Source organism: Erpetoichthys calabaricus, chromosome 2 (genome assembly GCF_900747795.2).
Source record: "Erpetoichthys calabaricus chromosome 2, fErpCal1.3, whole genome shotgun sequence".
Classification (NCBI taxonomy): domain Eukaryota; kingdom Metazoa; phylum Chordata; class Cladistia; order Polypteriformes; family Polypteridae; genus Erpetoichthys; species Erpetoichthys calabaricus.
The window spans coordinates 308782356-308806429 of record NC_041395.2 but is presented as its reverse complement, the minus strand read 5'-3'; the positions used below and the strand labels follow the sequence as shown (position 1 = coordinate 308806429).

At 38.6% G+C, this 24074-nt stretch overlaps 1 protein-coding gene across 1 annotated transcript in view; it reads left to right on the top strand.

Annotated features, from left to right (window-relative positions):
- The first annotated feature begins 7767 nt into the window (after positions 1-7767).
- The window catches only part of col17a1b (collagen, type XVII, alpha 1b), a 75857-nt gene continuing 59550 nt past the window's right edge, over positions 7768-24074 (top strand). Inside the window, exons 1-4 of the mRNA XM_051922614.1 lie at positions 7768-8001; positions 19151-19225; positions 22034-22084; positions 23557-23670. Coding sequence (XP_051778574.1) covers positions 19162-19225; positions 22034-22084; positions 23557-23670 — 229 coding nt within the window. The 5' untranslated portion in view covers positions 7768-8001; positions 19151-19161. The remainder of the gene's footprint in view (positions 8002-19150; positions 19226-22033; positions 22085-23556; positions 23671-24074) is intronic.

Below are 24074 nucleotides of genomic sequence, written 5' to 3'. Positions count from 1 at the left end.
TGTTCCGGGCACGTCCAACCGGGAGGAGGCCCCGGGGAAGACCCAGGACACGCTGGAGGGACTATGTCTCTCGACTGGCCTGGGAACGCCTTGGGATTATCCCGGAAGAGCTAGAAGAAGTGGCCGGGGAGAGGGAAGTCTGGGCATCTCTGCTCAAGCTGCTGCCCCCGCGACCCGACCTCGGATAAGCGGGAGACAATGGATGGATGGATGGATTTTGTCTGTTATTTTTCTTTTCTTTATTATGTAAAGCACTTTGAGCTACTTTTTGTATGAAAATGTGCTATATAAATAAATGTTGTTGTTGTAAAAGTTAAATTTCATTACCATCTTGATTTTCCTTGTATACGTGACACACTAGTTTTGATCACAACTGAAACTGGTGCACCTCTGGCGTCACTACATATTATATATAAATAGGGTGGAGATCACAATTTCAGGTTATCTCTCAGTGGATGTAAAGTCTAATCTTCTTTAGTGTTATTAGTGTTAATTCTTGTAACTTCAAATCTAAATAGGCTATAGCACCAGATTTTGACTTTCTGGTTTTGATTCCTTTTTGTCCTCTGGTTTTGACCACTTACTGTCATTCTTCCTCCTGGCTTTTGACCTGCGCTTTTCCATTTTGACCACTCCCGCTTAGCGTTTTTATCTTCACCGTTCACTAATCCTCAGGCATTCTGCATGTCCATAACAGTATTTCACTATCGTTGGGCACTTTATAGTAATTACAATAGTTTGATTACTTTTGATTAACTCCTATATACAGTATAAGTAAGAAATGAAATATAAAAAAGTGTAATAATATAATATAATGTAGAAAGTATGATACTTGACAATTTAGCCAGTTTTTGCAACTATTAACTACTCTGAACTTGTATTAACTATCTGGGAATAAATTATAACAAGCCTGGCAAGTACACTATAAACTATGTGTCCAGTAGAAACTGATGTCAAAATCCTCCTTCCGACTTACATGGTCAGAAAACTTTGTGTTTCCCCAAGTTAGTCACTTGCTCCTTAAGTAACGCAACAGCTTCACAATGTTCCATTGATGTCTCTCAACTACATCCTATTAATTAAAGATGATGCCAGCTGATGCCCTAACCTGCACAAGGGCTGTTTAAAAATTGCACACCTAAGGGTAGGGCAGAGTCTCACAACTATGTGACTTCAGCCAATCCCATGCAGACGTCAACAGCCATAAGACAAACCATCTTTTAAATGTCCTCTGATAGCACAGAAGACTATAACAGCTTGCTGGAAAAATAGCTGTGTGTGTCAGGAGAGCAGCAGCAGGGCATAAAGCTTCAAAAGTGTGACTTATCCTGCCAGTTTCTTTTTTACACAATGGAATGAAATCTGTAAAGTGTAAAAACGAACTGAGAAAGAAACAAAATGAACTGAGAAAGAAACCCAGTTTTGAGCTGAGTTTGTTTGCCTCGCCGCCTGTGTGTGTAAAGTACACTTTGTTATGGACTTGGCTGTACCGCAGGGCAGCGGTTCATCATCCACAAAAGTGCTTATTGATAGATGGTGTGGAATTTGAAGCAGCTACATCATTTCTCTGACTGTCTCAATACAGCTTACTGTAAATGTGACGGCCTCTCCCCGACTGTATGATTCACAGCAAGCTGACTCCATGGTGTTTAAATGATTACAGCAGTGATATGTAATGTTCAGAGGTGAGCATGCCAGAAAAGTAAAGGTGAAGTACTCAAAAGTAATAACAATAAATAAAAACTTTTTTCCAATAGGGGAAAATGCACAACCCCTTCATTTGGGCTTTGCTTCAACATGTTGTACACCTGCCAAACACAAGCAGAGCAAGCACAGAGGGATTATCTTGACTTGACAAGTGTGGCGACTTTGTCATTTTACATTTTTAAAGACTTTTACTTGCTGAGTCAGCTTATCAGGTTTGACTTCAAACTTTGTGTATTTTGTAAAAACTGCAAATGGTGAATAGCAGTAAACAAACGAGAGGTAACACTGGGTCACCAGCTTGAGTCAGAGCTGAAATCAGTTACTGATACGCCTGAGAAAAAGGGACAAAGACAAATGGGACACACCTGCTTGTAAACACAGCGATTGGCTGAACATGTGTGCTACAGTATTCCAACCGTATTTTAGAACAATAAAACAGCTGTAACGAGAACAGGCCTTTCAGCCCAATAAGCTTGTCTGTACTACTCACCCAAAATAACATTAAGTCAAGATCTGAAGATCCCTAAAGTCCTGCTCTCCATCACACTAACCTGGGTAGTGGGCTTACATGCTTCCCAAGAACAGATAAAATACGTGTGTGTTTGTCATGTAGCCAGTCCACTTCAATATTTCCGGGTGCAACACACATTAACAAATATAATATAGATAAACAGGAAAACAATACAAAAATACCTCACATTATTAACACAAGCATACAGATATAGTAGCCTTGTTGAGTAATGAAGCAGAAATACTTGAGAACATTTTGTGAATATTTCTGATTTCCTTGAGTATAACATTTTCTGTGTACTTTCCCTTTAACTTCACATTTTCATATTTTAATCTGCTGCGGTGGGCTGGCGCCCTGCCTGGGGTTTGTTTCTTGCCTTGCGCCCTGTGTTGGCTGGGATTGGCTCCAGTGACCCTGTAGTTAGGATATAGCAGGTTGGATAGTGGATGGATGGAACTTTTAATCTGATATATTTTGCTAGATGCATTCAATACTGGAATATTAAACCAGAAAACAAATAGGCTACACAAATATGCATAATACTTTGCTCAGTCAGTTTTCTAAAATACAAGTTTCCCATCTTTAAGAAAACTCATGTATGTGAAGAATGTGGGCGTATTTTGACATGTGTGTCGTAGGCTACCATCCAATCAACTATGCAGTCATTCCAAGCAAACATCACCACCCTTAGAAAGGGGTGGGACTGGATATTTGGGGTTGGACTGGATACTAGTGATGCGAAATCCTGAGAGTCAGTTATTTCCACAGTCAATTGCTAACACATTTATACACTGTGCTTATGGCGGCCTGCAGAATGGGTCCACGCTGACTTGTGTGCTCACATTCTGTGGTTCACTCACCTCGTCATGTGTGTTGCTCACAAGTTTTCTAATGCTATCCTGGGCATCATGGCTTCAAAACAGAGCATGAACTACTTGGGAAAGATTAACAAAAACCAAAAGGCCATTCTTTTGAATATGAAACGAGTAGTAATAAAGTCTAGGTAAACAGTTTTATTAAACAGTATTTAATGGAGAACAACGTTTGATTAGTGTTTGTTAAGATAACGAAATGTCATTATCAAACTACTTCTGCCAATTATGGGGGTTATTTTAGAGTCAGTAAACACATAAAAGTGTGTTTCATTTAAATTAATTGTAGTTAGGTGCTTGTATTATGAAAATGAATTTTATGAAGGGGTTTAAATAAATTAGACCCTTCTTAAAGTGGGGGAAGTCTGCACACCTCTCCTACTAACAGGCTACCCAGTGAAATAAAATACAATCATTAAGCTGTCTACTCACACTGAATGTCACTGCTTCAAGCTGAAATTACATGGCTTATACTTTAGTGATTATGATACGAGTTACACACAAAAAGTAGGTGGGTCTGAGTTATTTTAGGTTTGTAAGAACTATATATAAATGAGAGAGGTCCTAGATAGTACTTTTGATACTTAAGCCTACTTAATGTCAAATACTTTAAAACTTCAGAAACTTTCTCATGGACATCTTTAACTTTCACTTCAGTCACTTTCCATAAAGGTATCTCTACTTTTACTCAAGTATGGCTGTTGGGTACATTATACAACACTAAGATATACCTACTGTACATTAGTATTATTTTACATTTAGTTGACACCTTAATGCAAGGCAATAAACAACTTTAGGATATGGGACAAATGTTCATATATACTGTATGTTTTAATTTTGGAGCACAGTCAGGATAAAGAACTTTCTCAGGGTCACAATGTGTGGCAGACAAGGTGATTGCACCCTCAACCCCAAGGTCTAATGCCTTAGCCATTACACCAGGAAGCCAACATTATGAGATTTTATATGTGACCCTGCCCTAAATTAAATTCAATTAATTTTATATTTGTACGGGTGCTGGTCATAAAATTAGAATATCATGACAAAGTTGATTATTTCAGTAATTCCATTCAAAAAGTGAAACTTGTATATTAGATTCATTCATTACACACAGACTGATGTATTTCAAATGTTTATTTCTTTTAATGTTGATGATTATAACTGACAACTAATGAAAGTCCTAAATTCAGTATCTCGGAAAATTAGAATATTTTGAAAAGGTTCAATATTGAAGACACCTGGTGCCACACTCTAATCAGCTAATTAACTCAAAACACCTGCAAAAGCCTTTAAATGGTCTCTCAGTCTAATTCTGTAGGCTACACAATCATGGGGAAGACTGCTGACTTGACAGTTGTCCAAAAGATGACCATTGACACCTTGCACAAGGAGGGCAAGACACAAAAGGTCATTGCTAAAGAGGCTGGCTGTTCACAGAGCTCTGTGTCCAAGCACATTAATAGAGAGGCGAAGGGAAGGACAAGATGTGGTAGAAAAAAGTGTACAAGCAATAGGGATAACCGCACCCTGGAGAGGATTGTGAAACAAAACCCATTCAAAAATGTGGGGGAGATTCACAAAGAGTGGACTGCAGCTGGAGTCAGTGCTTCAAGAACCACCACACACAGACGTATGCAAGACATGGGTTTCAGCTGTCGCATTCCTTGTGTCAAGCCACTCTTGAACAAGAGACAGCGTCAGAAGCGTCTCGCCTGGGCTAAAGACAAAAAGGACTGGACTGCTGCTTTCTGATGAAAGTAAATTTTGCATTTCCTTTGGAAATCAAGGTCCCAGAGTCTGGAGGAAGAGAGGAGAGGCACAGAATCCACGTTGCTTGAGGTCCAGTGTAAAGTTTCCACAGTCAGTGATGGTTTGGGGTGCCATGTCATCTGCTGGTGTTGGTCCATTGTGTTTTCTGAGGTCCAAGGTCAACACAGCCGTCTACCAGGAAGTTTTAGAGCACTTCATGCTTCCTGCTGCTGACGAACTTTATGGAGATGCAGATTTCCTTTTCCAACAGGACCTGGCACCTGCACACAGTGCCAAAGCTACCAGTACCTGGTTTAAGGACCTTGGTATCCCTGTTCTTGATTGGCCAGCAAACTCGCCTGACCTTAACCCCATAGAAAATCTATGGGGTATTGTGAAGAGGAAGATGCAATACACCAGACCCAACAATTCAGAAGAGCTGAAGGCCACTATCAGTGCAATCATAACACCTGAGCAGTGCCACAGACTGATCGACTCCATGCCACGCTGCATTGCTGCAGTAATCCAGGCCAAAGGAGCCCCAACTAAATATTGAGTGCTGTACATGCTCATATTTTTCATGTTCATACCTTTCAGTTGGCCAACATTTCTAAAAATCCTTTTTTTGCATTGGTCTTAATTGATATTCTAATTTTCCGAGATACTGAATTTGGGACTTTCATTAGTTGTCAGTTATAATCATCAACATTAAAAGAAATAAACATTTGAAATACATCAGTCTGTGTGTAATGAATGAATCTAATATACAAGTTTCACTTTTTGAATGGAATTACTGAAATAAATCAACTTTGTCATGATATTCTAATTTTATGACCAGCACCTGTATAATGCTCATCACTGAGTGCAGACTAAGAGTGCTGGGCAAGTTCAGCGGTAGAATGCAATTACAGACTTTACTGATTACATAATGAATACAAAAGGACACAAAGCAGTTTGAAAATGATTAACGTAAGTGGTGCTGAGCACTATCTGTCCATTAACTGTTAAACTATGGTCAGTTGACACTGGATGAGAGGAAAACAAAAACTCCAGTCAGCAGCATTCCGGGATAAAATAAACTACTGGAGGATCCATGGTCCATTATAACAGGCAAAATCAAAAGACAAAGTCAGATACAGTCCAAATAAGAAAACTGGATGAATAGTTGCAATGAATTAAAACTTTTAAGGTCCCTAAATATTAATAATTAAATTGAAAGTATTAATATACTAATTTAAGATGTGTGGACAACAAAAAATAGTAGAACACAAATTTTATTCTATAAAGATTCTGACAGGCTACAGGTAACCGGTCATCCTCCTTTACCTGGACATTCCAATGGACCACAGCACAGTCAAATAATGAAAGTACAGTACAGAGAAAGTCAATCATTGGAATAAAAGAATAACCTGATTAAAATAACAATAAGCATGTAGGTGAGAAAAATGGGAAAGACTCACTAAAACAGCCATTCAAAACAAGATTTTTAAAAGCTATCTATCTTATAGTGCCTCTCTTATGGTGCCTTTCATATCTATCTATCTATCTATCTATCTAATGGTGCCTTTCATATCTATCCATCTTATAGTGCCTGTCTTATTGTGTCTTCATATCTATCTGTCTCTCTATTGGTGTGAGTGATTGTGTGATAATAACAATACTTATTTCTAAAGCACATTTTCATATAAAACATGCATTGTGGGGTGGTGCAGTGGTAGCCCTGCTGCCTCACAGTAAGGAAACCTGGGTTCGCTTCCCGGATCCTCCCTGCGTGGAGTTTGCATGTTCTCCCCTTGTCTGCGTGGGTTTCCTCCGGGTGCTCCGGTTTCCTCCCACAGTCCAAAGACATGCAGGTTAGGTGCACTGGCGATCCTAAATTGTCCCTAGTGTATGCTTGGTGTGTGTGTGTATGTGTCCTGTGGTGGGCTGGCGCCCTGATCGGGATTTGTTCCTGCCTTGTGCCCTGTGTTGGCTGGGATTGGCTCCAGCTGACCCCTGTGACACTATGTTAGGATATAGTGAGCTGGATAATGGATGGATGGATAGAACGTGCTTTGCAAAGTGTTCTACAATTTGCTAAAGAGAACAATGAATAAATAAATGAAATAGGAATAAATCAATATGCACAGATATCCTGGGGTCTTCTCCGGGGTTTGCTCCTGCTTTGTGGCTTGGATGTGCTCAAGTTTCCTATGAACCTGAACGTTTACATTTAAATAGGTGAACAGACTACTGTACCTTAATTATTTCATTTATTGAACTAATTGTAATTATATTCACCTTGGCACTGTGTACTTTGTGTAACGGACATTTTTTGTGTCAGATTTAATTTTTCAAGATCTTGTATATATAGCATCATGCCCGGCTTGCCATAAGGGACACTGCACAGGTAAATGTGACACAAGGCCATCATGGTTAAGACTTCCCCATCCAAGCATCGTAGTAGAAATCAAAAAATTTGCAGGTGCCCCCGTAACGTGTTGAGTGTTCAGTCAATATTATTCATTTCAGTCTTTCGGGTTCACAGATGAACAGTCCTGTACAGTTTCAGTTTTGGAAAAATAAAGGTGTGAGCAAAAATCAAAACACTGATCTAGCCCAAACAATGGCTACGTGAAGTGGCTCTTAAACGTATTTACTAAACAAAAGCCGCGTCGTGGAGCCGAGGGGCATCAGCGGGTGTGACAGCAGGGTGTGCTGCGCGGCCCGGCCCTGCGTGAGATGGACGCGCGTGGCAGGCCGTGGGTGCATGTCGAGGGGGCGGTGTCATTTTACTGTTTGTTTGTCTCGTGACTAACATCACCTCAAGACGCACAGGAAGGTAATTTAGGAAGGTAAAAGTTTTGTGTCCCGGGGGCAGATTTTTTTTTCTTTCCCTCACTTTGTGTGACTGGTTCCTAAAGAACTGGGCGAGGCTTTAAGCGCACAGCCCCTGCAAAACGGGCTGTTTAGACTTGTCAGGAAAGCCGGAGAGAAAGAAAAAAAAAAAACGAATAATAAAACGGGAAAGCAAGCCACATTCCTCCAGGATCAGTCAGACATCACACACCTCCACGAGTCGGGGATACAAAAAGTGCGCCTGCAGGAGAACGAGCGAACCGCTAGAGGAATACGCGTCTGGGACAGAGAGAGACGGACTTCAGGAGAGCAAGCGACACCCAGGTAACGATAGCAGGGCCGGCTGGACGGTGGCTGACCCGTGGTAACACGCGGACGGCGGGGAGGAACGGGCGGCCCGGGAGCGCAGTCAAGGCAGCGCGCTTTGGAAACGTGCGGCAAGTGCACACGGGAGTTCACAACTAACAGTTCTTTAAAAAGTAAAAACAGAAGTCAAATAGTTAGTCCCAAGTGGTTAAAGACATTATAGTATAAAAGGACAGACTGAGGTATAATATAAACGTTCATACCGACACGCAGACATCCTCCTTGGTTTTCGCTAAGACTTAACATGCAGAAGGCGTCGGCGTCCATTTGTGCAAATCGCTTTACTTTTAAAGCCAAGTAGTGGTGCAGACTCTGTACATGAATGGCTCACTTGAAGAACCGTTTAAAGAAGCTTCAGAATCAAACAAGGATGCCTTAAATCTACGGGTGCTGTGCAAGATTTGAAACTGTCGGTTTGCATTTCAGTAGGAACTTCTGTTGTGAATAGCAGTGAGCAGCAAGTAGTTGGTGGCCGGAGAGCATCTCCAAAATGATCAGTAAAGTTTTTAAAGGGAACATTAATAAAAGTTAAAATTGCAAAATGCAGACGGTCATATTTTATTCACCAATTTTAACAAAATTTACAATAGCTCAACCTTGTTGGGATGTGTGTTTTAACACAGCAGATTTAAAAACGCGCAATGGATTCTGCTGTTATTACCGTCCTACACATATATTTTCTGTTACCCTATCCAAATAAAACAGCTGGTTGCATTTTGTATGTTATGTGTATTATTAAAAATTAGGCGAAATAAAAAGCATTTTGGTGTACAGTAGGACATAAAGGTATGACTAGAAACTTAAATCTGAATGGAATATTAACGAAATTTTCAACAATAAATCAACACATTGTTTTTCAAATATTTCAAATGAGTATTCTATAAACATGTATAATTATATATATATCTGTGCATGTATATTTAATATTTTAGAGATTCACAAAATCCGGTATTTGTGGGAAGTCAGGGTTCTGCTAGATGTTTAAAATCTTATTTCTTCTTCTTTTGTTTTCCACCCTTCACCGTCATAACACACTTATTCTTCACCCTCCTCCTGATGGTGACTTTTTAAGGTTACTGTTGTTACCTTCCCTCCATCCTTGCTGAGCTTTTCTCATTGACCTTCTTTCCGGTGTCTTGTTTTGGTCTGCCTATGTCTGTTTTCGTCTGTCCTCTTCCTCCTTCTCGGTTTGGATTGGGTTCTTCAATCCCTCACTCCTCCATTTTAGACGGCTTGTTGTTTTTCCACTCAAGTCTGACTAGATGGAAGACGAGTAAATCTTTTGCTTTCCATTTAACTGCTTCCGTTTCTTGGCAGTTGTTTTATATAATATGCTCATTTTTCACCAATGTGTTGTGTTAAGAGCGATTGGCTTTGAATACATAACAATTATAATTGCAGCGATTGTCCATATTGTACAATATTCTTGCAGGATTCCTAGAAAGAATTTGCTAAATGCATTATTTCCAGTTGCTCATCCATTTCCTGCACCTGCTTTGCTCTGTTTGATTGTTTACCATACCGCAACTGTAAATTATCATAACTTAGTAAATATGTGTAAGCAGTATGTGACTCTACTCACTAAAGTATGCTCTACAAGACCTTTGCCTCTCCCACCTTCAGAACCAAGCCTTATAGGTCACCAGGTAACCACACAGTGTCCACAGGGACGCCAAGGCAGTTTATTGTCATTAGTCAATCAGAAATTATTTGCTTCATCAATTTAGTAAACTTATTTAGCCCTGCTAGGTTAAGTTAGGTAACACATTTATTCATCTTTGTTATAGCAGAACATTACATGATGAGTGCCACCCCAACTCATTTTACATGTTTAGTAGGGACCTCCTGAACCATTTTGTAAACACAGATAATGTCCACTCTGTGGCTGATAAACCGTTTGGGTGAGCAGTAAGACGTGTGTTCATCCACTGTGCTGCTGAGGATGGCTGTGCCATTTGGAGATGAATTTGTGCCTTTATTTTTACAATTTACACTTTTAACTCCTCTGCTAATTCACCTACTCTAAACAGTTTTTTTAAATGGCTGGGAGGAAAATTTGCCATCCTTTAAAAACACACTTGTGTGAATAACAATAAGTATGGCCTCTTTATACAGTAGTGCACACATTGTCTATATTCTGTCCATCCGGCTGTTTTACTGTTTGTCTTCTTCTGTTCATGTTATGGGTCATCCATGCCCTGAAACTCACCATAACCTAGACAGGGTTCTTAAAAAATTTGTGAGATGATAGCAAGAGCTAGTAATGGAAGGTGGCAAATAGTGACCAGGAAAGAAAAGTTTAGGAAGCAGGAGTTGTTCACTGAGATCGACTTTCTGTCTATTATGTATATACCTGTGGTATGTAATAGCTCATTGTGAAAGTAATCAAACAAATTAATGCGTCCACCTATACACGTACAACGCGAACAGGCTATTGATACAAACAAAAGTAGAAGATGTGGCAGAGCACCAGACATCCCTCTTTGGATAATAATAATAATAATAATACATTTTATTTATATAGCGCCTTTCCCATGCTCAAGGCACTTACAGAATATAATAAAGAACGGCAGAATATACAGTATATAGCATTGTACAAACCAGATAATAAATAAAGAAGATTAAGACAGTAAATTCTGAAAAAAAACAGACAACATAATTGATGGTCTAGCACACACATACAGGTTACATGAGCATCTTGACAGAGAAGTAAACTGAGAGAAGGGTAATAAAGTCAAGTAGAGCTAAAAGCCTTAATGAACAGATGAGTTTTGAGTTGTTTTTTAAAAGAATTCATGGATTTACTAAATAGGCACATCATCCATGTGTCCCATGCTTCACTTTTCAGATATTCACTTACCAGTGCCCTGGATGTTCAGTGGGGTCACTGCATACCAATGTTGGGGTTTGGGTTTGGGTTTATCACTAGCACCTCCTGTTGTCTGACCTGTAGGGAGACATTGGGGGCCACATAATAGGCCATTGGTGCGTGTTTTAGCTGGCAGCTGGAGAAGAGCAACCAACCGGAGGGCAAGTATGATAAAGAGTAGCTGAAAGATGGTGGCACTCGCTCAGCAAAAATTGTGCATTTACGGAAGAGACCGAAATTATTGGGTATGGTTTTGTAGTTCAGGTTATGCCGTCCCTTTGCTTATTCCTCCCCTGCATCTGTGTTGCTGTGCAGTAGAGTCCTGTACCATACAAAGAAAAAAATAGCAGGTCTCCGATTACCTCACTGTCCAAATCTTTTGACAGACATCTATGTTATATGGTATGTGTCTGTCTGTGTTTTGATTTACATGGAAATGCACAGTTTATGGTTCAGTGCCTCCTCAAAGACTGGGAAAGTTTCACGTTTATCAATACAGCAGTATTATCTTCTTAGCTCCACACTGTAACACACTTGAGATCAATTATATTATACATTTTTCAGCTAATGCTGCTCTCAGTTACGCACAACCATCTGCTTTCTTTTCAGTCCTCCGTGCCACTCAAGTGTTGTGTGGTGTCGTTCACAGTCTTAAGTCAAGATTAGTAGAAAGGCTACAGCAAAGTTAGGTGATAACCACAAAAGGCTGTCTGCAGTCCTTTCAACAACAATACACATTGAAATTCTGGATTTTACAGTGTATTTTGGAATGTGAAAAGCATGCACTGGGCAGTTGAACACATAGAATGGTGTGACCTGAAAGACTTGACAACACAGATGTCAATGGATATTCTCAGGAGCGACCAGAGAGAGGATGGCTCATTTCGTTTTGTTTCGCATCTCTTTATGAAGCCTCACATGGAAGGTGACATGTGACATCAGGTGTTTACACTGGCACAAGCACTCACTGCATTCCAAGGCAATTTCTTTTTGTGCACATTTTGTGTGGACAAATGTGCTGCCGTTGCCAGTTGATCATAACTTACTTGTGGTTTACAAGAATTTGTGGTGCTCCATAAAGACGCTAATCAACACATAAGTAAACTGCAGACGAAGCCAATGTACTGTAATTTTTGACACATTTATGTGGGCTTAAGTTCAGTCTACAGGGCAACACCTTGTCTTTTATCAAAAAATTCAAAAAATATGTCCTTCCAAACTTAATTTCTGAATCACAGTCTGCAGTCTGATATGGCTAACCTCAACTGTCTGCCCGAGGACACACATCATTCACCTGGGCAAAGAAGAAAGGCTGCACATTTATGCATGAGACAATGATGAATGTTGTTTCACATGTCTTATTGAAAAATTAATCATACCACAGATTACTTAGGGAGTGTCTGAGGTTTTGTCTGCATTTGCGAATTAAAGCCTTGGGCTCCGTAAAAATGAAATGATAGATTGATGGACCTATACCAAATGGGGCTGTATATGTATTTAGATGAATAGATGTGAAAGGCACTATATAACAGATATGAAGTAACTCAAGTTAGGTAAACGTAAAAGGCACTATATAGATATTTAGGCAGATACATAGAGAGATTTGAAAGGCACTATGTGATAGATAGACATGGAGTTACTCTAGTAAAAGAAACTCAATAGTTATTTAGGTGGACACAGAAAGAAATTTGAAAGGTACTATATGATACATAAAGTAGGCCTTCTAACTGTTGAGATCTCGACTGACACTGATCAGTAAAACAAACTTTTGTAGCAACAGAATTCTTTTCCTTTTGTCATTAGGAATGATAAAATCTATCAAAATTAATGGACAATTTGTTAAAGAGAAATTTCTATCTCTTTTCAATATCTAGTATAAGTATTGCAAAATGAGAGTAGTGTTTGATATCCATTGTTTGAGTAAAGCAGATACAAATAGCCACTGATCCATTCATTTTTAAAGTGTTTATTCAGTTCAGTCATGAAGACAAATATCAAAAGTTTGGGTGTAAAAAAATCTGAAAAACTCCATTTTAAGCACTTCTTATACTTTTTCTCGAGCACTCACTGTTTCAGTGTTCATCATAACAGCATTATTTTTGATTGATTACCTGTAAGACGATTCCTGCTTATTGCCAAATAGATGCCTGTGGTTTTAAGTTTTAGTGCCACAAGCCCAGCTTTGATGTACATTTATTTATGTAAAGTTTAACGTACAGTTATATTCAGATCAGGGTCTGGCTACAAAATATAAAGTGATGTCCTCAAACCTGCTTAAATCTCCTTTAGAGTCACAGGGGCTTGGGGTCAAACAACACTCGGTCCTTGTATGTATCAAGTTTTCCCATTCTCCTTGTGTTTGCCCCAAAACGGAAAGAGATGCTTTGTGTAACTTGATTTTTTACAATCATTAGATTTATTGTTGTCAAGCACAATTCACACTGAACAGTTGCAGTTCACTATACTTGTTTGGTAGGTCTGAATAATTCTGGACTACGTAAAACTAAATAAAAAGATCTGCCAATTTCATGAACTTGTTTTCTTTAGGTCAGTTCTTGGGGCTAAAAACTTCACTTTATTTCACTTCTCGTTATGTTTTCTTTACATAAAACAATATGAAATGGGCAAACCTTGATGGAAATTGCTTCTGGCCTTTCTGCATTTGGTAATCTGCCAGTTTGGACTTTTCAATATCAAGTCCGCTGGTGGTCTAAAACAAAGGTATAGTGACCAAAATGCTGCCTGTGCTGTAAATTCCATCACCTCTCAATTATTTATTTGGCCTGTGACTACAAATTATAACCGATAACACAACAGGTATAAGCAATGAATCCTTTGAAGGCCGGCTGGCTAGCAAAGGAGAAAGATATTTAGTATTATGCTTTGTACTAACAGAGTACATCTGCATTGTCATCCAGTACAAGTATTAAACAGCACTCTGAAAAAAATGAATGATATTTTTACAAAATTGTGTAGATGTGAGGCTAATGTTTTTACTGAATTCATAAAATTCACTTTGTGAATTCACCATTGTGTCAGTGAAGAAGATGCTTAATGCTGATTCAGTTCAAATGATAGCTAGTCCTACACAAAACATACAGATGTAAGGGAATGGATGAGCAAACGGCGAAAACAATCTGCGAACAGAAAGATAATTAAACAGCATTCATTCTGCCCCAGTATATTATCCCTCAGTTGTAGCTTATATTTGCTATTAATCATTTGATTATTTTCCTGCTTTACAAAATGTGTTTATCATTAATACCAAAATGTTTTTCAACAATTTACCGTACCTTTGGATACCCATATTTGTTAAAAAACATACATTTTTCCCATTTTATTAGAAGACAAAAAAGTCTTTCGCAATGAGTGCAGTTTTTTCTGACTGTGAAACAGGTAGCTATGTAACAATAAACTGTTTTCACAAGTAAATCCATACAGCAAGGCCTTACAGTATTTCTTAGGATGGAATTGATGTACTTGTAAGTATACATTGATATATCTGTGAAATACAATGACATTTTTTATCTTTAATTATGTTTTGTGAAAAGAATGTGATTTTTAAGAGTGCTCTAAATCTTACACTAAACATCAAACTGTAATTGACGCAGAGCTGCTGGAGTTACACTGCCCTCTGGTGGCAGCTGGGCTTCATGGAAAATACAGCATGTTAACACATTAACCAGATGAAAGCTACTGTACAATGTAAGCAACAGTTACAACTCATTTTACAACAGCAACAACATTTATTTCTATAGCTGATTTTCACAAACTATGTTGCTAAAAGTGCTTAACAAGCTGCCAAAGAAGTAATTACTTGCAAAGCAAACCAAACTAAAATTAGATAAGAAAAATGGTGCATAAATAGTATACAAAAATAATGCATGCTTACATAAGATAGATATATGAATAAGAAAAATAGGGTCTTAAATATATATGAAGGTCCAATGATAAGGTTGGCCATGGTAAAAAATAATTCCAGTTAAGGTGGAGAAAAAAAGCACAATCTGTAGGGGTTCCAGACCAAAAGACCATCCAGTCCCCACTGGGCGTTCTGCCTAACACAAGTATTCTTAAGTAGTTCTGTATTTTTTTTTCTTTTCGTCTTAGAGGATTGGATGCAGCGGTTCTTGTGGCAGGTTGGGGTATCTGCTTTTATTTTATTGCACATGGAACATGTACACTCTCAGAAAAGAAAAATATGAACCCATAACCCACAATATCAAACCATAAAAATATTATTTTGTTCTGTATTTTAAAATATTTGCTCAGTATTGAGTGACTAATTTGGAGAATAACAATATGAGGTCTAATGTACAGTATGGCTGATTTCTGTTCACACAGTTTTCCTCCCATTGTGAATTGACCTCACTAGTCCCTAGCACATAAATACAAGACCACAGTCCACGCAGAAAACAAAAGTGTTAGCCAGCTGAGCCTGCTCTGTTGACCTAAGTGTCTAATAAGCCTTTTGACCAAGATGGTGTCTTTGAAGTTCATTTCATTGAAGCCCTGCTACAAATGTAGAATTTGCAGTAGGATGTTCATCAGCACATGACTGATGGCCAAGGAGCACTGACTAGGGTTTCATAAGAACGTCTTTAATTCATTGCAAGGCAGGGATCAATGCATATTTATGGGACTTATTTTTAGATGTGATTTCCAACTATTTCAGGTCATGTTGACTTTAAATTTTCATATTTATAGGCTTAACTGATGTATTTTTATGCTTTTCCATGTATTGCCTTTTTATGCTATTGTTGGTCTGTATGCTTGTACTCTGGACTTAGATGTGGTGAGGCCCAAACGTATGGGAAGCTTTACAAGCAAGACAAGTGTTAACAGAGAATAAGGCTGTTGACAATTAAGCTTTGCAAGTTTGTGCAAAGATATGGAGGTTTAAAAATTAGAATGTAAAAATATGCAAGTGTAACTATAACAGATAGATATACAGATAATAGAGGCCCCTTCAGGCCTGACTTTTTTAGAGTGTACCTAGCTAAATCCAACCATGACTCATGCTTTGTGGTGGCACTATGTAAGGTAAAGTTTGATTGAATTAGTCCTTATTGCATATAGTGCCTTGCACTTGGAGCTCTGTGACCCCAGAATGCAGTTCTGTTTATCTGTTTATGTACAACATATAATTAGACAGATATATTAAGCAGTATGTTTAACTTAGATAGATAGATAGATAGATAGATAGATAGATAGATCAGAATCTATCTATCTATCTATCTATCTATCTATCTATCTATCTATCTATCTATCTATCTATCTATCTATCTATCTATCTATCTATCCTATTTATGTCCTTTATTTATTGTCTTTCCTATCCATCTACTTGTACTCTATCCGTTTCATAATAGTGTCTTGCATCTGTCTGGTCATGGATTGAGACTAAAGACAGATGTATTTAAGGGGATAATAAATTTGCATTAGTGGAGTTGTTTAGGCTTTTAATTTTATAACAAAGTCAGAAAATATTTTTTGTATTCTGCAGTAGGAAAATTGATAACATGGAAAGGTACAGGTTAAAGAAACTAACAACTGAAAACAAGACCTTTGGACTATCTTAGCCGTACATTCTGTCATAATGTACAGTCTGTATTATAGTCCGTTGAGACTTCATATGGTCATAGAAAGCCTGCACATGCACACAGAGGCCAGCATTTCACCATAGTCTACTGTGGCATTAGCTGACTGCTTACATGGAATGTTATCCTGAATTATACCACAGAGCTGAAGGGTGGGCAGATGGTGACAAAGACATTTGATCCAATAAAATATTGAAGATAACAATATAAGCCACATAAAAAAAAATTAGTGGGGCCTGGCAAGCTTTAGTTTGTAGTTGGGGGCAAACAGATGTCTAATTGTCAATTGTGCAAACTGATGCCAAGTAGTGATGCATATCAATCTATTATATAGTGTTAATGGAATGTCCAGAAATATAGTGTAAGATTAAAAAAAAGTCAGCAGAGTCCAATCAGGCTATCAAATAATGTAGAGAATCCCAAGGAAAGTTCAGGCAGCACATCTCCACATTAAACACCAGCAGATGCTCACTGATGCAAAATATCTGAGGAGACAGTAGAAGATGCTTAAAATGAGGTGTGTACAGCGTTAAAAAATCATCAAAACACTTTGTAAATCAGGCATCAACCACAAGTTTTCAGAAAAATTACCAACAGCAAGAGATGACACTTCATTCAAAAGCCACAAGGAAAATGAAACAAAATCAGAATCCAAATCCAGAGGGAAAGGGCAGCAAATTGTACTCAAGAATAAAACAATCCCTAAGAAAAATGTAAAATAAGTTATGCACAGAGAGGAGCGTGTGGCTTCAGGAGCATACCACAGCCCAGTTTAAGTAAGCTGTGATTTACTTATGAGAGCAGACTCTGCTGGTCAAAACAGCAGATTAATTCTATTAGACTGCAGTGCACCATTTGATTTGAGACAATCACAATGTTTTATTATTCTTAATGGAGGGTATCACAGGTATCTCTGGCACAGCCCTTCAATGGTTTAAGTCTTATCTAATTGAAGGCCAAGCGTTTATTATTCTTGGCAACCATGGGTTATTTTAGCACCAATCACAAAAGATGTTCTCCAAGGCTGTGTTCTGTATTTACATACTTCTCCTTGGAAATATTACTCAGAACTTTACACTGGATTGTCATTTTTATGTTGACAAAACTCAAATCTGCTGCTTTGCAGTAAGAAGATTGTGGGTTCGCTTCTCGGTTCCTCCCTGTGTGGATAGCGCTTTGAGTACTGAGAAAAGCGCTATATAAATGTAATGAATTATTATTATTATTAAATCTATTTCAGTGTTAAAAGTGGATGTCCATTAGAGATCCCTCAGCTCATGAGTTGAGCTGTATGAAGCAAAATTTAACTATAACAAAACACAATTCATGTCAATTGGCACTAAATCCCAGCCTTAGGAAATTAATTATTTTTCATTCACTCTAGATAATGATTCTGTTGGAATTATCCATTTATTTTCTTATTCAACTCACATAAAACACATTAAGAAAAGAAACTTATTTTTTACACCTCTTTGACATATTCCATGTCTGCTTATTTATATCCCATTCTGATACAGAGAAAGTTGTCCGTGCTGTCATCACACCCGACCTCTGTAACTCTGTAGTGGTCACTGTCTGTTCTAATCTCTTATTTCTGCTGCTGCTGATTCAAAACTCTGACCCTCAGCCCTGAACACATAAAGCCTGTTCTTTTTCTGCCTCCACTGGCTCCTTGTGTCTTATCGGATTGAATAGAAAATCCTATTGCTAACCTATAAAGCCTTAAATAGCCTTGCGCTGGGTTACATCAGTAAACTCCTGCTATATTACAATCCTGTCTCCTCACAGAAGTCCACTGAGGTTGAATATCGTGTTGTGTCTAAACTAACCCTAACCTATAGTCTATGAATGACAAAGCCTTCAGCTGTAATGCACGCATCAGATCTGCATACTCAGTTCTTTTAAAAGGCAACTTAAACATTTGTTAAGGAAGGGATTCAAATTTTACCTTTTCTCTTGGTCTGTCCCTATCCTTGTGCTTTTGGTGCTACACAGTATCACAGACTAAATGATTTCTTTATTGTCATTGACAATGCTTGAAGTGGAACCAAATCACTGTTGGTGATCTTTTAAAGGCAATGCAATGACCTTCAATCAGTGAGTTGGGGGGAAGGTTTCCATGAAGCTTTGAGCACTCACAAAGTGTTGGAATCCCCCTTGAAGATTTGCGAACACGTGCCGGTACTTTGCATTCTTTTAAATATTTGTGAAGAGCTTTGAGCATGGAAAGGTGCTATATAAGCATCTATTTTATTTTAAATGTTGCCTTTTCTATCTGTCGCTCTATCTATCTACCTACATTATGTCTTCATGTCTAAAGTTTATCTCACATTTTAAGTGACTACATCCTGGTGATTTGGATAAGATTGAGTAAATTCCAGCATCCCATAGACAACATTCTGTCAAAGCAGCATCAAACAAATTGGTTTCTACAAACAAGATCCCTGCCAGAAGCAGAGAGTTCAGAGGAGGTCTGCTCAGTAGTGTGTGCCATTGCTAAATTCAATTTGAGACATCTAATCTATATATCTACTAATTATTGTGCTCTGATCTTGTTTGTTTGTTTGTTTGTTTATTTACTCACTTGTTAATTCAGTCATGTCTTTATTAATTTGTTTGCTTGTTTATTTTTTATCAAAAGGAGAACATGGAATGGACATTTTAAACACCAAAAAGAGTAAAAATTCTTCCAGAAGCCAGGAAGGACAAACAAAAGGTGAGTGACTGTCACAGCCTGCCTGTTGTTCATGAAGTTAGATAGATAGATAGATAGATAGATAGATAGATAGATAGATAGATAGATAGATAGATAGATAGATAGATAGATACTTTATTAATCCCAATGGGAAATTCACATTCACATTGATGGTACCTCAGTAATATAAGTGTCATGGTCTCCAAATCCTCGTTATGGATCTCTAAGACTTATATCAGCAACTCTGAGAAAGAGAGACTGAATAGGACAGTCTACTGATACTGTGTGTGGAGTCAATGGCAGTACTTGCTGATTTGCACAGCCATAACAATTAGCAGTAACATTTGCCTTTAGATGAACACAACAGACAAGCTGACAACAAGGTCAGCATCTTGCAGACTGCCAGAGTGCAAAACTTGAAGTCCAACTCATTTCTTTAAAGAAGCCATTCAAATCCCACATTCCACTTCTTTCTTATTTATTTTCCTATGCACTGAAAAATACTAGAAGAACGTTGCCTTTGGCAGCACAGTTCCGCAGCGGGTAGCGCTGCTGCCTCGCAGTTAGGAGACCCGGGTCCTAACTTTAGAAAGGAGAATTGGTAGAAGTAACATTGTACTAGGGCAGCACGGTGGTGCAGTGGGTAGCACTGCTGCCTCGCAGTTAGGAGACCTGGGTTCGCTTCCCGGGTCCTCCCTGCGTGGAGTTTGCATGTTCTCCCCGTGTCTGCTTGGGTTTCCTCCCGGTGCTCCGGTTTCCTCCCACAGTCCAAAGACATGCAGGTTAGGTGCATTCAGGCGATTCCAAATTGTCCCACACAATGGTGTGTGGGGGTGTGTGTGTGTGCGCACACCCTGTGGTGGGCTGGCGCCCTGCCCGTGGGTTTGTTTCCTGCCTTGCACCCTGTGTTGGCTGGGATTGGATCCAACAGACCCCCTGTGACCCTGTAGTTAGGATATAGTGGGTTGGATGATGGATGGATGGAAAGTTGCCTTGCTCAGTAAAGCTATTTGTGACAGTGACCACACATAAAATAGGATTATTTGATCAGTAAAGTGGCACTGTTTAGGTTCAATGCATTTAAGTGCACTATGTAGAGGGTGAAAAAAAATGCTCTCAATTTACCAGTCGATCTATGTTCCTACCCTCACCTATGGTCATGAGCTATGGGTAGTGACCGAAAGAACGAGATCGCGAATACAAGTGGCTGAAATGAGTTTCCTCCGCAGGGTGTCTGGGCTTTCCCTTAAAGATAGGGTGAGAAGCTCAGTCATCCGGGAGGGGCTCAGAGTAGAGCCGCTGCTCCTCCGCATCGAGAGGAGTCAGATGAGGTGACTCGGGCATCTGATCAGGATGCCTCCTGGACGCCTCCCTGGTGAGGTGTTCCGGGCACGTCTAACCGGGAGGAGGCCCCGGGGAAGACCCAGGACACGTTGGAGGGACTATGTCTCTCGACTGGCCTGGGAACGCCTTGGGATTCTCCCGGAAGAGCTAGAAGAAGTGGCCGGGGAGAGGGAAGTCTGGGCATCTCTGCTCAAGCTGCTGCCCCCGTGACCCGACCTCGGATAAGCGGGAGACAATGGATGGATGGATGGATGTAGAGGGTTATTTAACATAAATGTTATTTACTCAGTGATTTACTCGGTAAACATACCATGACTGTGCTCTATGACACAAAGGTTATTTGCTTAGTAAGGTTCTCTGTCAGTTTCTGTGTGGAGTTGGCTTATTGCTTCCATGTTTACATGTTTTTCTTGAGTTACTTTGTTTTTCCTCCCACATCAAAAATACAAATGGGCCTGGTGTGAGTATATGTAGCTTAGTTGGTATCCTTTCCGGGGATGGGTCATGTCTTGAGATTTATGTTGCAATTGTAGGCTCCAGCTTGTTATTGCTGGAGATAATCAGGTTTGGAACTGGAAAGGTTTGAGTTGGTAGTTTACTATATAATGTGCGTATTATAGGCATGACATAGTAATCACTAAGCATCTACATTTCACTTTTTGGTGTGTGGGCTTTTTCTCAGTTATTTCTGTTCGGACAGGTCTACTTTGATACAGGTTACTTATTGAAGGTGCACTGCACGTTGTTGTCTTATTGATGTGTTTATTAGCTTTGGTGTTTTTATTCACATTCAGAGCACCAAGCAGTCCTCACTCACACTTCCACCATCCACTTTAATTTACTCATACTTGCTTGTTTAGGTCTGTTTAGATAAAAAAAATATCAGCCAGTGAGTAATAACACTCAGATAGCACCTCCTAACAACCTCCTGGACTGCTTGAGCTTTACATTTGGGGTCTTCTGCTGTACATGTAGTCTTTTTATTTATAGTGTTTGCCATGAAAGACACTATAAAACTAAGAATACAATTTGATTTTTCTGCAGTCTACAAGTCCAGTAGGCTTGAAAATTATGGGTAATTTAAATGAGTAAAATCCATTAGCTGCTGCTCGTCACAAAGAGAAAGAGATTAGAAAAGACACGATATAGGATAGATAGCTGTTATGGGTACTACAATATATGTTTAGATAAATAGAAGGATAGAAAACACACTCACTATGTAAGATGGACTGATGTGAAAATGAGTGAGATATATTATGAAGGGCTTACATGTAATAGATGCCACTGGAATCTGCCCCATACACGTTAACCTTTTAGCTGATCATGATGTGGTGATGCTTTGTTTTGATAGTAAGAGAGCTGTTTAAAATACTAAAATAGTAAGAGTCTTTAAAATACTTAACATTTATGTAGTTTACAGTTTGATGTGTTTTAGTGCCTGAAAAAGGTTCATTCTTTTCAAAGTGTGTTGTTTTCTTTTCACAGTTCTCACTGAAACAGTCACCACCACTACCAGACTAACAACACTACCACCTAGTAAGTCAAGTGTATTCCTGTGTGATTAAATATGCATCATATGCCTTCTTAATTTTGACTCTTTTCTTGTAAATCCTTCTGCTGTGTACAGGCAGGTTTGATTTTCATATTAATTGTCAGTGAGGTTGTGAAGTCACGTGGCCAGTCAGGACTCATCTGTCGTCTTCCATGCAGCCACCACAAAGATAGCAGAGAGAGGATTAAATGTGCAGAGACAAAGAGGAGCCCTGCTAGTTAGAGTAATAGCTGGCAATTGTATTAATTCAATGTTGCATTTTTTCATGAGGCAGAAATTGGAAATGTTCTTACAAGTAGTAGGATAGTTATAATAATAATAATAGTGATGAGTGATGTTTTAAGTAGTTATTAAATCATGACACTTAATTCTTTCTATTTTTAATAATACACATTTGAGTGTCAAGGAGAATAGTACATTAATTAATTGGCTAAGTAAGTTTATTCTTATTCTTATTAGTAGTAGTAGTAGCAGTAGTAATATCCTTATTAGCATTATTGTTAAATTGTGTTTTTATTACGTTTGCTTTGATTATATTAATGATGGTGTTACAATGAGCACTTGCTGCTAGAATCATATCTGATCAATATATTTAATTATTTTATAAATTATTTAAGAAATAATCCATAAAATAACAAATTAATTAACTAAGCAATCACCAAGAGATTTTGTTTTATTGGCTTTTATTATTATTATTATCATCATCAAAGTATAAATTTTACAGTCTTCATTGATAACACAAGTCAATGTAACTGAGGGAGTCGTCATAAGCTATATAATTAAATGACTGATTGAATAATTCATTCCTTTTTATTATTATTACTGGGGTGTTATGGTTTGGATGAAATGTTAATGGTATTTCTATATTTAATTTTTTTGTTAATTCACTTATTCATAACTTAATTCCTTAATTGATTGATTAATGGTGTAATTATAATGATGTTAATAATATATTATAGATAGAACTTTATTTGAACACACACCAGAATGACTATAAAGGAAGAAAATTTTAAAAAGAAAGAAAAGAACACTTCTGCCTTTACAGTCACAGGCATATTGTTGTTGGTGTAAAGGAGCCCCAGTAGAGTTTCTTGACACACTCCTGCTAAATGATTCATTGGTTAAAAGTCCTCAGTGTTAGTGTGCCAGAAAGAGAATGTGCATAATGTTCATAATGGCACTCAGTTTTGCTTTATTTCTCTCCTGTGCTACTACCTTCAGGGGGTCCCAAGTGTGTTCCAAAACTAAGCCCGTCCTTTTAATTAGCTTGTTGCTTCGGTGTGTCTTTCTCAAAGTGATGTTATGAGCCCAGCACACAACAGTGTAGAAATCCCACTGGCCATCACTGAGTTGTAGAAGATGTGAAAGATGTCAAAAGGAACATCCTACTGATGATTATTTTCTTTCCTGTCTGACTTCTACTGACCAGATCTTTTCTTTCTTCTTTGTCCACCAGAGGGCTCTAGCAGCAGTATAAGCGGCGGCCAGAGAGGTTCAACATCCAACAGCGCGGGGCTGGGAATGGAAAAGAAAGTCCTGTCACAGGGCACCAGCAGCTATGTGTCATCAAGTATGAGCTAACACAAACTTACTAACCATTTATGCCATATTTTTCCAGAATATTGAGCTTATACCAAAAGAATGGGTGCAAGAAGGGAACCCACTTTGGACTGTAACAGTGTGGACCAAATAGCAGTTCTTAGCACATCCACAGTCACTTATGCTGTTATTATTGTATGTACAGTAATCCCTCACCTATCGCAGGGGTTACGTTCCAGAGCCCCCCGCGATAAGTGAAAATCCGCGAAGTAGCGACCTATATTTATTTTATTATTTATACATATTTTAAGGCTTTATAAACCCTTCCCACACTCTTATAAACCTTTCTCACTCTCTTGTTAACCTTTCCCACGCTCTTATAAACACTTCCTGTGCTCTTAAACACTTTCTACATTCTTAAACACCGCAGACCAA